Source organism: Octopus sinensis, linkage group LG1 (assembly GCF_006345805.1).
Source record: "Octopus sinensis linkage group LG1, ASM634580v1, whole genome shotgun sequence".
Taxonomy (NCBI): Eukaryota; Metazoa; Mollusca; class Cephalopoda; order Octopoda; family Octopodidae; genus Octopus; species Octopus sinensis.
The window spans coordinates 74,279,737-74,292,995 of NC_042997.1; the positions used below are offsets into that span (position 1 = coordinate 74,279,737).

At 37.0% G+C, this 13,259-nt stretch overlaps 1 protein-coding gene across 2 annotated transcripts in view; it reads right to left on the reverse strand.

Moving 5' to 3' along the window:
* Nucleotides 1-13,259, reverse strand: part of LOC115213643 (dynein beta chain, ciliary-like) — an 884,597-nt gene that overhangs the window by 69,828 nt on the left and 801,510 nt on the right. For both annotated transcript variants that reach the window (XM_036501971.1, XM_036501966.1), the window contains 4 exons: nucleotides 12,282-12,452; nucleotides 7,235-7,357; nucleotides 5,429-5,622; nucleotides 2,572-2,848 (listed from right to left, as the gene is read on the reverse strand). In XM_036501971.1, the coding sequence (XP_036357864.1) occupies nucleotides 2,572-2,848; nucleotides 5,429-5,622; nucleotides 7,235-7,357; nucleotides 12,282-12,452 (765 nt within the window). The remainder of the gene's footprint in view (nucleotides 1-2,571; nucleotides 2,849-5,428; nucleotides 5,623-7,234; nucleotides 7,358-12,281; nucleotides 12,453-13,259) is intronic.

Consider the following 13,259-nt stretch of genomic DNA (forward strand, 5'->3'; position numbering starts at 1 on the left):
GAAATCTTTATATATGTATATATATATATGTATGTATGTATGTATATATGTAAGTGTATGTGTGTGACTTTGTTTCTGTATTTCGCCTTCATCACTGCTTCACAACTGCTGTTCGTTTATTTACATCCCCATAACTTACTGCTTTCACAAGAAGAAACTAATAGAATAAGTCCAGGCTCATCAACATAAAAAAAGCACTAAGCTGTTTCTCATATTTTTCTTTGCCCACTCACTTGTATCTATCAATTTATCTTTGTGTGTATGTATATATATGTATGTATATATGTAAGTCTACGTGTGTGTCTTTGTGTTTCTCCCTCATCACTGCTTCACAACTGCTGTTTGTTTATTTACAGCCCCATAACTTACTGGTTTCACAAGAAGTTATATATATATATAATACACACACGCATATATATACATGTATGTATATGTGCACATTCATATCTATTATATAAAAGTCAATGTCTTTATGTGTTCGTGTGTTACTTATACATTCAAAACTTGCTGCACCGATCATAATGAAATTTGGAACACAAAATCCAAACCCAGGGAGAAGGGTAATGCTGTGTCTTTCATACAATTTCATGTACCAAAATTACTGAATGGATCCTTATGATATTTGAAACTTGGATTCAATGCAATGAGTTTGATTTGAATTTCAGATGGTTTAAAGGAGGCAGAACCCCAATAAAATTTCATAAATTTTCAATGTTGATGAAATTTCAACCATGGATAATTGATATACATCAAGAAGTATTCTCAAAGTTTCCACTTAACATGAGGATTCTAAGACACCCTAATGGGGGCCTTAGCTCCCAAATTTTAGTAATTTCTTTTATGATCCAAAACTAGGTAAAAAGTACTGAATGGATCTTTATGAAATTTGGAAATTATATTCTATGCAGAAGGGCCATAACCCCCATGACAATTCATATATTTTTGCTGTTTTTAACCATACATATTAGATACAAATGAAGTAATATTTATAAAATTTCATCTTCTTACAAGTTAGAAAGACCCCTCCATGGGGACTTAACACCCACAATTTAGTCATTTTGTCTAAGCAAAGACGAATACAGTTGTACTCTTAGAAGCTGTAGGGTTACCTGAGCATAAAAGATGAGCATTATTTGTAATTCAATGGAACAACAGTGTAACAGTTTCCTTTGACATACACTTACATTGTGATTTCTGCAATGTGGTGCATAAATTGTCAAGTAAATGAGAGGCATCTTTGCTTTCACTGATTCAGTTTCAAAGTGTTGAGTAAAGTTATTTGATTGCAGACCTCCTTTCAGTCTTTTTATTATCACTGGGTCACACATAGTCCCCAGATGGTAACATTGATTTCAAGGCCTTCCCAGATGAGTGACTGGTTATTCAAAGACATTTATAGATTGTAAATTTATTCTGTCCAGTTACGTATCAGTATAGTGGTCATTTGCAAACTCCAACTTTCATTTTTCAGGAGCAAAATCCTTTTAACAGGTTGTATAAGACTGGAATTTTGGAATATGCACATAAAAATCAGTAGGATGGGATACATGTGGCACGATTACAATTTTTTTAGGGTGTGTAAAGAGGGAAATAACCCTCATCTACAATTTTGATGAAATTCGAAGCATAGGTATTCCAGTTAATTACAGAAAATATAATAGCAAAGTCTAATTCTTCAATTGCATGTAACATGGGCAACACCAGGTAACTCTGCTAGTATAATATATATACGGGCAAAACGCCCCCGTGCAATGGACAGTGCTGAGTTGTCAAACATTTAAACTAAATTTTCTCAAAACTTATCTGACCGTCCCATAGGCCTCCCCTTTGAGAAACACTGATTTAACCTAAATTTGAGACACCAGCAAAAGATGGATTTCGACCAATGTACTTGCACATACAAATGCACATTCCCACGGCTCTATCGATCGCATTCTCACCTGGAATCGATTTTTGTAATTTTTTCAAAACTTATACATGCCCTGATACTGCCAGTATCTACATATCAAACTTGAGCGCAATCAGATGAAGGATGCCCGAGATCCTAGAAGACACACACACAGACAGAACGGAATTAGCACACCAAGCGAAATGCGTAGCCGTATTTCGTCTGCCGCTACGTTCTTAGTTCAATTCCGCTGAGGTCGACTTTGCCTCAGGGCCGATAAATTAAGTACCAGTTATGCACTGGGGTCGATGTAATCGACTTAATTCATTTGTCTGTCCTTGTTTGTCTTCTCTGTGTTTAGCCCCTTGTGGGTAGTAAAAAAATTTTTTTTAATTATATAATAGATATACACACACACACACACACATATATTGTTATTGGAGAGTCATTCTGTTTTAATGCCTTATTAATTAACACACTCACCGATTCAATTTCCACTCATTAGTTTTTTTCTAAAATTTTCATTGCTTCTTGCAACCTCTTCAACAGTTTTTGACTCTCTCTCTCTCTATATATATATATATTTATATACACACACATTATATATACATTTATATATCTTGACACATAGTCATTTACTAATTGGAAACTGGTAAATAAAGATATTGTATGAAATGTATTACTTGTAATATGACCCAGTGACCTTCTTTGGCTGAAAAATCCATAGCTTGTTCGGCTACTGTTTCTTGTCCTTGTCCAAGTGAAATATTATGGAAGTTTTTGTTAGCAGTTGAGAACTTGAGTTTTTTCCCCAAAGCTTCAACATCTTTCAATGGATCAACACCAGGTGACAAAATGAAGAATATAGGAATAGAAGGTCCTGATTCTTCATATGAAATAGAAAAATCAATGTGTTTTCCTTCAACATACTGAACTCCCATTTTCTCTTCAATAAAATTCCTGTTTGAAAAAGAAAGTAAACTAATTGAACCTGCTTAATTACTAAGGAATGATTGACATTTATTATTATTTAGCTATTACCTGCTATAGAAAGATTCTTATTGAACACTTACTTGTATTCAAAAGCTCTGCTGAATTTACTGTGAATACTTAGATTGCAACATTCTGGTAGACAGCTTAAATTGCAGATATATGCTGTTTATTCATCGACATTCTAGTTTACTAAGTTCAATGGAAATATAGGATTTATAGCTCTACATCCTAGAACAGGGCTGGCCAATCTGAAGCCAGCCTGAGGCCAACCTGAGGCTACATGTGGCCAGCAAACTTTTATCTTGTGGCAAACTTTTATTGCCAGACACTTTCTTGAAATGGGTTTATTTAAACAAACATTTAAAATTTTTTATCAAAAATTAAAGATTGTAATGAAAGGAAGATACTACTATTTTTGCAATGATAATACTTCATATTGAACCAACGATCATTCATTCATAATAGCTTTCAATTCTGTCAGTATACAAGTGGCCATCAAAAAACTTTCTGTGATTAAAGTGACCTGCAATGTAGTTTGAGTTAGTCAGACCTGTCCTAGAGCAACAGTATCATAAGACCTTATTTCTCTTACTTGGATCAGATGAAAATAAAACATACACCCATAGAAATAGCTGCTGCATCAATATGCTCATTAATCAAAAGCACCATTTGGATAAAAGCGACTATCACAATCTGACCAAATTCACTTAGTCCACCTCTGCAGTAGACCCCATCAGAATCTACAAGTGTATAGAAATAGATAGAACAATAAAATAACTATATGTCCAGATTGCCATTTTATATGCCATATAATTCATCACTGTATGACAATGTGCAGTATAGTCTTTAGTGAGGCAAAATCATGGTCTGTGTATTAGATCTGATCATTTAGATGACTACTTGCATTACATACATGTTTTACAATATCTTTCAACTATTTTTGTGATTTGCTTCATCAGCTGGTGGGATTCTGTAACTCTCCCTCTCCAGCACATCTTTGTTCTTGTAAAGGTTAACAATGAGTGCTACGTCAGTTATTGAGAATAATGTCTTGTACTAGATTAAATTCTACATGCTCCAATGCTTTCAGCATTTCAGCAACTATTTCTGACAGAACTGAAGCCTATAAATTCTGTTCTAAGTGGAGTCTTCACTATTTCATTCATATACCTATTTAACAATCTCTCTAATCCAATTTAACAATCTCTCACCATGGCACTTTCGTGCTTCTGTGCTTTTACTGTCATTGGGAGCAATTGTGTTGGTTACTTGGGACCCACTTGTTCTATTTACATCTGGTTTTAAATCAATATATGTTCTTATGATATTTCATGTTTCTTGTCCTCACAGTTCAGGATTTAAGCATCTTGCTTTCAGCTTCTCTCTTGGTTGGGCATGCTTCATGTTTTGCTTACTACCTTACATTGTTTCTTTTTAGTTTATTTTATCAGTCCTTTCAGATTTGTTGCATAGCTCTTTTCCTACACTATGTACCTATAACCAGGTTGGAGTCTCACTCCATCCCTAGAATTAGTCAGTGGCTTACAACAAATTTTCTCCAGAAATTTCTATTCTCTTTATTACAGCCCTCGTCCTCCTTTGTCAAAATATGACATGTAGAAAAGACAAATACAAAATATAAAACAGACAAGCAAACTTAATTTGTCACTTTGATAATTTCTTTGCATCTATTTCCATTAAAAAAATGTTAATTTTTTTTAATCTCAAGGATCCACTAGTTCTCAGTTCTAGTTTCTGTAGCATGTTAATTGGATGAATTTCCTATCCATTCTTGGAAAAAGATATCAACCTTGTTACAGATTGTTTGTTGTTTTAACTTTTGTTTATTTTCCTTTTCACACTAAATCTCCTATTTAAGATCATAATCAATTTTTGTGCACTCTTACCTTGCAGACAAATGGCAAAAAATGTTGTTTCAAAGAACAGTCATTGATATTTGCTTTGTCAGCCACTTAACTCATGGGGTTCTTTTCTTAGGATTGGTGCCTTTGTCTTTATTTAAAGGAGAAGAATAGAAGCCTGGGGGCTGAGGACATTGAAGGTCTCCACAGTGACTAATGTAAGAGAATATTAAGTAATTTTCTACTGAAATCCCAGATTTTTTTTTAATAAAATCAACGGAGTTGGAATGTATTACATGTGGAGTTCCAGATAAATGATTTGGTCCCTTCAAATGGAAAGAGAGTTATTCTGTTTGGATTCTACTGTTACTGTGGTTGGGAGTGGAGTAACAGGCTCTAATTATGATAAGAAACAGCATTCATCTTTTAAGTGAACAAAATATTTATTAATTTTACAGTGTTTTCACTGCTAGAGATGTTGAACTGTGCTTTCCCAAGATATCTATTCAAAGCCAGGTAGACTAAGCAATTGGTAGTTAAATATCTTGATCATAATTTAGTGTCAGTATCAGTTTACAATACCCATTCAGAAATTTGCTGTTCCAATTAGTATATTGCTACTATTTATGTTATACTAAAGCAAATAGAATGCTACATGTAATGCACTAAATATTCTCCCACAAACCTCATGGCATAAGTCATTCTATCAGGTCTCAGAGCTCTCATCATACACAATTTTTGGAGTGAAGTTTTATTTTTCCATTCTTGAGGAAATTTCTCTTTCTCTGGACATTCACTTTCAATGAATTTCTTCCATCGTTTTGCTGAACCTTCTATATCTTTATCTAGATTATGAAAATCTTCAAATTCAATCAGAGCCTGTTAATGAAATTATAGCAAAACAAAACAACCCAATACAATTTATAGTTTAATAAAAACAATATTCAATTTTGAATTGTTAAATTAACAAATTATTAAATACTATCATCACCAGAGTTGATACTATTATCATAAAAGAGGGAACATGATCTTAATTTAGATTGCTGTTGTTATTATTATTAACATGGCGAGCTGGCAGAATCATTAGCACACTGGACGAAATGCCTAGTGGTATTTCTGCTTAAGTTGATTTTGCCTTTCATCCTTTCAGGATCGATAATTTAAGTACATATGAAACAATGGGGGTCGATGTAATCAACTAGTCCCCAACAACCAAATTTCAGGCCTTGTACCTATAGTAGAAAGGATTATTAATATTATTATCATTATTATTATTATTATTATTATTATTATTATTATTATTATTATTATTATTATTATTATTATTATTATTGAGTGAGAGAGCAGTGCATGCCATCAAAGTGACACTGAGGTAAAATATACAAAGCCCAGTATACCCATCATGACTACCTGTCTGATAAGGGTACACCAGGCACATGCATCACAACCATATGTGCGTGACATTGTGATCTCATATCAAAATAAACAGTGTATGACTTTGCATGTGGGGCCCAGTTAGAATTTTCTTCAGGTCGAGTAGCTCATCCTGCTCAAAAGGTCCCTGAATAAGGGTTGTTTAAACATGTTTAATGAAACACCCATGTTTCCAGAGGTGAATTATTCAAACCCCACAACACATGGCTATGATACTCCCCCACTACTTCTGCTTGAGATGAGAGGTGCACACATCATCAGTCACTAAGGGACATGCTCAGCTGGTTAAGGTTAAACAACTGGCAAGCAAATCTGTGGTATTGAGCAGAATATTTGCTGTAGCCCATCTCCTCGTCGTCGTCGTCATTGTCGTCGGCGGTGGCGTTGGCGTCATCATTATTATTATTATTAAGGTAGTTAGCTGGTAGAATCATTAGCATGCTGGGAAAAAGGCAAAATGCTAAGTAGCATTTTGTCCATCATGTTGTGAGTTGAAATTCTACTAGGATTGAATTTGCCTTTCACCCTTCTGGGGATAATGAGATAAGTACCAGTTGAGCACTGGTGTCAATGTAATCGATTTAACCCCTCCCCCAAAACTGCTGGTCTAGTGCAAAAAAAAATTGTTTTTGTTGTTCTCCTCCTCCTCCTCATTATTATTATTCATCACTGAAACAAATCAACTTTGATCAAACCTAGTAAGGGATGGGCTCCACCAGATTTAAAAGCCAAGATATGTCTTATCTTAGATACATCTATTATCAAATAACTGTGCTTATTACCTGATGTTTTATGATTACGGTGTTTTATGATTACAAATATCCATCAGTGAATTAATTGAACTGTTACCTTTTATATCAACTCATTGGAGTTTATATCTTCTGGCTGAATATGGTGAAGAAACTGAAATGAGCACTGCAAGTCAATAACTATATAGCTGACAGCAATGAATTTGGAGAGTTAGACCTTATGTAATACTAGTGACAGGATATAAACTATCAACTTCTCAGCTGGCAACTTTTAAATGCATTACAAATAAAGAAAATTTTTTTCCTACCTTGATACCTCCCCATCCAGTATGGCTGATAAAATTCACAGGAGAGATTAGGTTTGGAATAAAAGGAAAGCGCAACAAAAAGTCCAGTTCCTTTGCATTAAGATCATTCTTGAGTAAGAGAATCTATCAGATAAAACACATTATTTAATGGCTTCTATGAAATAATATAAGATGTCATCAATTTGTAGTTTATCAACAACTAATCCCTTATTCGCACTCTCTCACACAGATATATACTAAACAGATATGTGCAATTTAAAATTACAAGGAATGCTTTTGACTCTAGGAAGAATCACTGAATTATTTTCATCGCTCCTTGCATATCAGCTATTCCACATTGACTATTTCCTTCTATGTTTATATAAGAATGTGTCTGTGCGTGTGTTTGCATGTTTGTTACACATGTTAGACCTTATACAATTAAGGGACAACCTGTTGAAAGCCACTGACCAGATCTGTGGCTGGTGCAAAGTCCCCTCAAGACCCAAAATAACGTGGTGGTGGAACAATATTGTTGACATGGCTATTAGACAAAAGAAACAGGCTTGGAAGGACTGGAAGAACGGTGGTAGCAGGGAAGTGTATCAGACTGCCAGAAGGGAAGCTAGGAGGCAGGTGTATTTAGCCAGAAGGGAAGCAGATAAGAAAAAATTTGCCAATTGTTCTGCGCCGTGAGGATGAAAGACTTGAGGTATTTCGTGTTGCAAGATAGTGTGTGAGAGAGAATCGTGACGTGGTAGGAGAGAAATGTGTTCACAAGGATGACGGTTCACTTGCGCTAAATGAGGATGCAAAGAGAGAGGTTTGGAGATGCCACTATGAGAGGTTGCTAAATGAAGAAAATGAATGGGATAAAGAGAGTCTGCCGAATGTCGACCCAACAGAGGGACCAGCTATCCGAGTTGACAGTTCCTTAGTAGTTAAGGCAATTACAAGCATGAAAACAGGGAAAGCCCCAGGCCCATCAGGAATTACTGCAGAGATGCTCAAAATATCTGGTAGTGTCGGCTATAGCCTAGTCACCCGTATAGTTAACCAGGTGATACACGAAGGAGTCATACCCAATAACTGGTGTAGCAGCATAATAGTCAACTGCTACAAAGGTAAAGGTGATGCCCTAGATACAAATAATTACAGGGGTATCAAGCTGCTGGATCAGGTAATGAAGGTTACGGAGAGGGTTATAGCCCAACTAATTAGAGAGAGAGAGTTAGCTTAGATGAGATGCAGTTTGGGTTCGTGCCAGGGGAAAGTACTACTGATGCTATATTCCTGGTAAGACAACTGCAGGAGAAATACCTAGCCAAAGATAAGCCCCTGTACCTGGCTTTTGTTGACATGGAGAAAGCCTTCGACAGGGTCCCCCGATCCCTTATCTGGTGGTCAATGAGGAAACTAGGGATAGATGAATGGTTAGTGAGAGCTGTGCAAACCATGTACAGAGACGGTGCTAGTAAGGTGAGGGTTGGCAACGAGTACAGTGAAGAATTCCGTGTAGAGGTAGGGGTCCACCAAGGCTCAGTCCTCAGCCCCCTCCTATTTATCATAGTCCTCCAGGCAATAACGGAGGAATTCAAGACAGGATGCCCCTGGGAGCTCCTCTATGCTGATGACCTTGCTCTAATTGCTGAGTCACTATCAGAACTGGAGGAGAAGTTTCAGGTGTGGAAGCAAGGTTTAGAATCGAAGGGCCTTAGAATCAACCTAGCCAAAACCAAAGTCCTAATAAGTAGGAAGGTAGCCCAATCACAAACGCCTTCAGGTAGATGGGCCTGCTCGATCTGTAAAAAAGGTGTAGGTAGAAACTCTATAAGGTGCACCAAGTGTAAGCTATGGACACATAAGAGGTGCAGCAATGTCAAAGGAAGGCTAACAAGGAAAATAGTTTTTATCTGTGGCAGATGCTCAGGAGCAATAAACACTGAAAATGTGCAGAGACCAATTTCTACCACGTTCCAGGGAGAAAAACTAGAAGTAGTTGATAGCTTTCGTTACCTAGGTGACCAAGTCAGTGGCAGGGGTGGGTGTGCTGAAAGTGTAACCTGCTAGAGTAAGAATAGCCTGGGCAAAGTTTAGAGAGCTCTTACCCCTGCTGGTGACAAAAGGCCTCTCGCTCAGTGTAAAAGGCAGACTGTATGATGCATGTGTACGTACAGCCATGCTACATGGTAGTGAAACATGGGCTGTGACTGCTGAGGATATGCGTAAGCTCGCAAGAAATGAAGCCAGTATGCTCCGCTGGATGTGTAATGTCAGTGTTCATACTCAACAGAGTGTAAGTACCTTGAGAGAAAAGCTGGACCTAAGAAGCATCAGTTGTGGTGTGCAAGAGAGACGTTTGCGCTGGTATGGTTATGTGACGAGAATGGCTGAAGATAGTTGTGTGCAAAAGTGCCACACCCTAGCAGTTGAGGGAACCTGTGGAAGAGGTAGACCCAGGAAAACCTGGGACGAGGTGGTGAAGCACGACCTTCGAACTTTAGGTCTCACCAAGGAAATGACTAGAGACCGAGACCTATGGAAGTATGCTGTGCGTGAAAAGACCCGGCAAGACTAGTGAGACCATAACCCGTGACCTCTACCTGGTAAGTAGCCAGTCGACTTATACATACCTTTCCTTCTTGGGACACAAAACTCCACTTGTGAAGACTTGTTGAGGCAAGTGAAAATCAAAATCAAAATCAAACCAAATCAAATCAGATATCAGAAAGCAGAACCAAAATTGAAGTCGATCAACATCAATGGAAATTGCAGCTGTGATACCAGTGCCGGTGACAAGTAAGCGAACCATCCGATTGTGGCCGTTGCCAGCGCCGCCCTGACTGGCCTCCGTGCCGATGGCACGTAAAAAGCACCATCCGTTCATGGCTGTTGCCAACCTCGCCTGGCCATCGTGCCAGTGGCACGTAAAAGCTCCGTCTGTTCGTGGCCATTGCCAGCCTCGCCTGGCCCCCGTGCCGGTGGCACGTAAAAAGTACCATCCGATCGTGGACATTGCCAGCCTCATCTGGCCCCCGTGCTGGTGGCACGTAAAAAGCATCATCCGTCCGTGGCCGTTTGCCAGCTCCGTCTGGCACCTGTGCGGGTGGCACGTAAAAAGCACCTACTACACTCACGGAGTGGTTGGCGTTAGGAAGGGCATCCAGCCGTAGAAACACTGCCAGATCAGACTGGGCCTGATGCAGCCTTCTGGCTTCACAGACCCCAGTTGAACCATCCAATCCATGCTAGCATGGAAAGCGGATGCTAAATGATGATGATGATGATGATGATGACACACATACACATGTATGAGTGAGAGTCTATGTGTGTGAGTATACATACATTTTTGTGACAACTGACACATACACACACACACACACACCTAAAGAAAGAGAGAGAGAGAGACAAACACAGAGGGAGAGAGATAGACCATTATACAAAGAGAGATGCAATTAAAGTGTTAGATATTCAGAGGGAGAGAGAGAGAGTGCCATCCTGCAAAAGTTTAGAATTGGCTCACACACATCTACAAATACATATGTGATGCCTGACAAGTATGTAATGAATATTGTTTACCCTGAGATGTGAATGAATGTATGTCTATCTGTCTGTCTTAGTATATGTGAGTGTATGTGTGATAATTTTTATTTTCATTTGAATTAAAACAATATAACACTTTATCTACACATGCATGTACATATTTGATGACTGACAAGTATATAATGAATATTGTTTACCCTGAAGTGTACATGAATGTATGTCTGTGTGTATCTGTCTTAGTAGATGTATGTGAGTGTATGTGAGAGTGTATGTGTGTGTGAGTGAACGTATGATTGTCACTGATGTAAACTGGCTATGTGAAAGAGCTATACTGGCTCTAACTAATGAAATGGTTGATAAACTCAAATCATGAACATCTTATGACTTTTCAATCAATTCACACAACAGTCAATCAAGATCAGGCTGTTCAATACCCTGTTGAATTTCTGAACACACTTAACCCATTAGCATTTAAACCGGCCATATCCGGCCAAAATATTCTCCCCTGTTTTATGTTCAAATTGGCCAAATCTGGCCTCTCACACCAGCCCTAGTATATAATTCTAAAAATGAATAGTTACTTCATCAAAATCTCAAAGCTACAAGATAATGCAGGATTAATTTAAAACAATGTGAATAAATAAGCATTACTTTTGATAGAATAATGCAAATACTGGGATGTCACCACATAACTTGACACTAAAGTTGGATGCTCCCATTATGTTGCTTAGGAATCTTGACCCACCTCGCCTGTGTAATGGAACTCACTTAATTGTTACTTCCATGATGCCCCATGTCTTAGAGGCAACAATCATAACAGGTAGTCACAAAGGAGAAAATGTCTTTATTCCAAAAATTCCTCTCATACCTACAGATGTTCCATTTGAATTTAAGAGGCTTCAGTTTCCAGTCAAACTAAGTTTTGGTATTTCAATTAACAAATCTCAGGGTCAGTTCCTCAAGGTAGTTGGACTTGACCTCTCTACTACATGCTTCTCCTATGGCCAGCTATAAGTTGATTGCTCACAAGTTGAAAGTAGCAACAATTTATTCATTTGGACACCGACAAAACATATTAAAATGAATATTGTTTACTCTGAGGTGCTTCAACATTGACAGATTTTCATTTCTAAGTTCTATTATCATTATAATTTGGATATTTTTTTAATAAAATATAGATATTTTGAAATAATGATAAAAAAAAATATCTTTATATTTATTGTTTACTAATCTGAATAAGAACAGCTGTAACCCAGACAATGCCAGGTCATTCAGCTAGTATACTAATATAACAGTATTATCTGTTTGTCTGTCTATGTGCTTGACTCATTGCTCCATCCCCATTGACCAACTGACTTGGTGGTATTGTTGTACTGAATAGATTTGGAAAGATACATTGGATAATACAATTCTGCATATATTATATTTGAAAAACAATAGGATGGTGAAGGCCAGAACATTAGTCAAACAATGAAAAGTTGACAGAAGAAAATAACTCAAGAGTAAGAAACAGTATATGTCATACCTGGAAAGTTAATTGGGAAGTGAAAATCAACTTGTCTCTTTCAAATAATCCCCTTGTGGTGTATTGATACACAGAATATGTTATCTTATCTATCAAGTTTACAACTCGTTCAGAAACATCTTCAGCGAGCTCAGCTTGTTCTATAGCCTTTTCAAATACTGTACTGAATGCCTGAAAAATGAAACATATTTTACTTTAATTCTTATTCCTTTATATGTTTTGTGCATCATTAAACTTTTAAAGTGAGAATAACAGGTTTGATATGTTAGCTAACTAATTATTTTAACACACACCTGTTGAAATCTCTTAATGGAAATGGAATCTACTGTGGGTAGTTGATCAATGCTTTAATGGGAAATAATCCAATCTAATGATATGACAATGACAAAGTCTGCCTACATCCTTAGAGGACAGCTCTGGTCACAGTGTGGTTTTGAGCTTGCATGTTTTGCAGATATTTGGGACCTTTTCTGTTTGGCTGCACCTGTAGAAATTTTAAAGTTTAGTGAAAATTTTGAAATTTGGTGTATTGATGTAATTTTCCACATTGAATTTCAGAAGATGATTCACTTTTGCTATAAATGTTTTAAAAAAGAGTTGCAGAAGTTTAAAGTATGATAATTTTTAACCAGTCAGAAAACAGGATTTGGAAGCTGTTATTTTGTGCATGACAGCATGTGTTGTCAACTGTAAATAAATGAAATATCGGTGGAATTCTGCTTTATGCACACCATATAACCCCTCATAACTTTATTTTTTGGAATTTTCAGATAAGTTTTGTGAATTTGTATTCCACACATGAGAATTCATATGATTGTGCAAAAACAAAAAAATTAGCTGTTATTTGTAGCACCTCTCATGATCATCTTATTACCAAATGTGTTTTAAGCATAATAAGCAACAAAAAGAACATGTGTTAAGCAATTTGGTAACAGCTTTGGTTTGTTACTATAGAAGCAGGCACCTATGTGTCTGTAG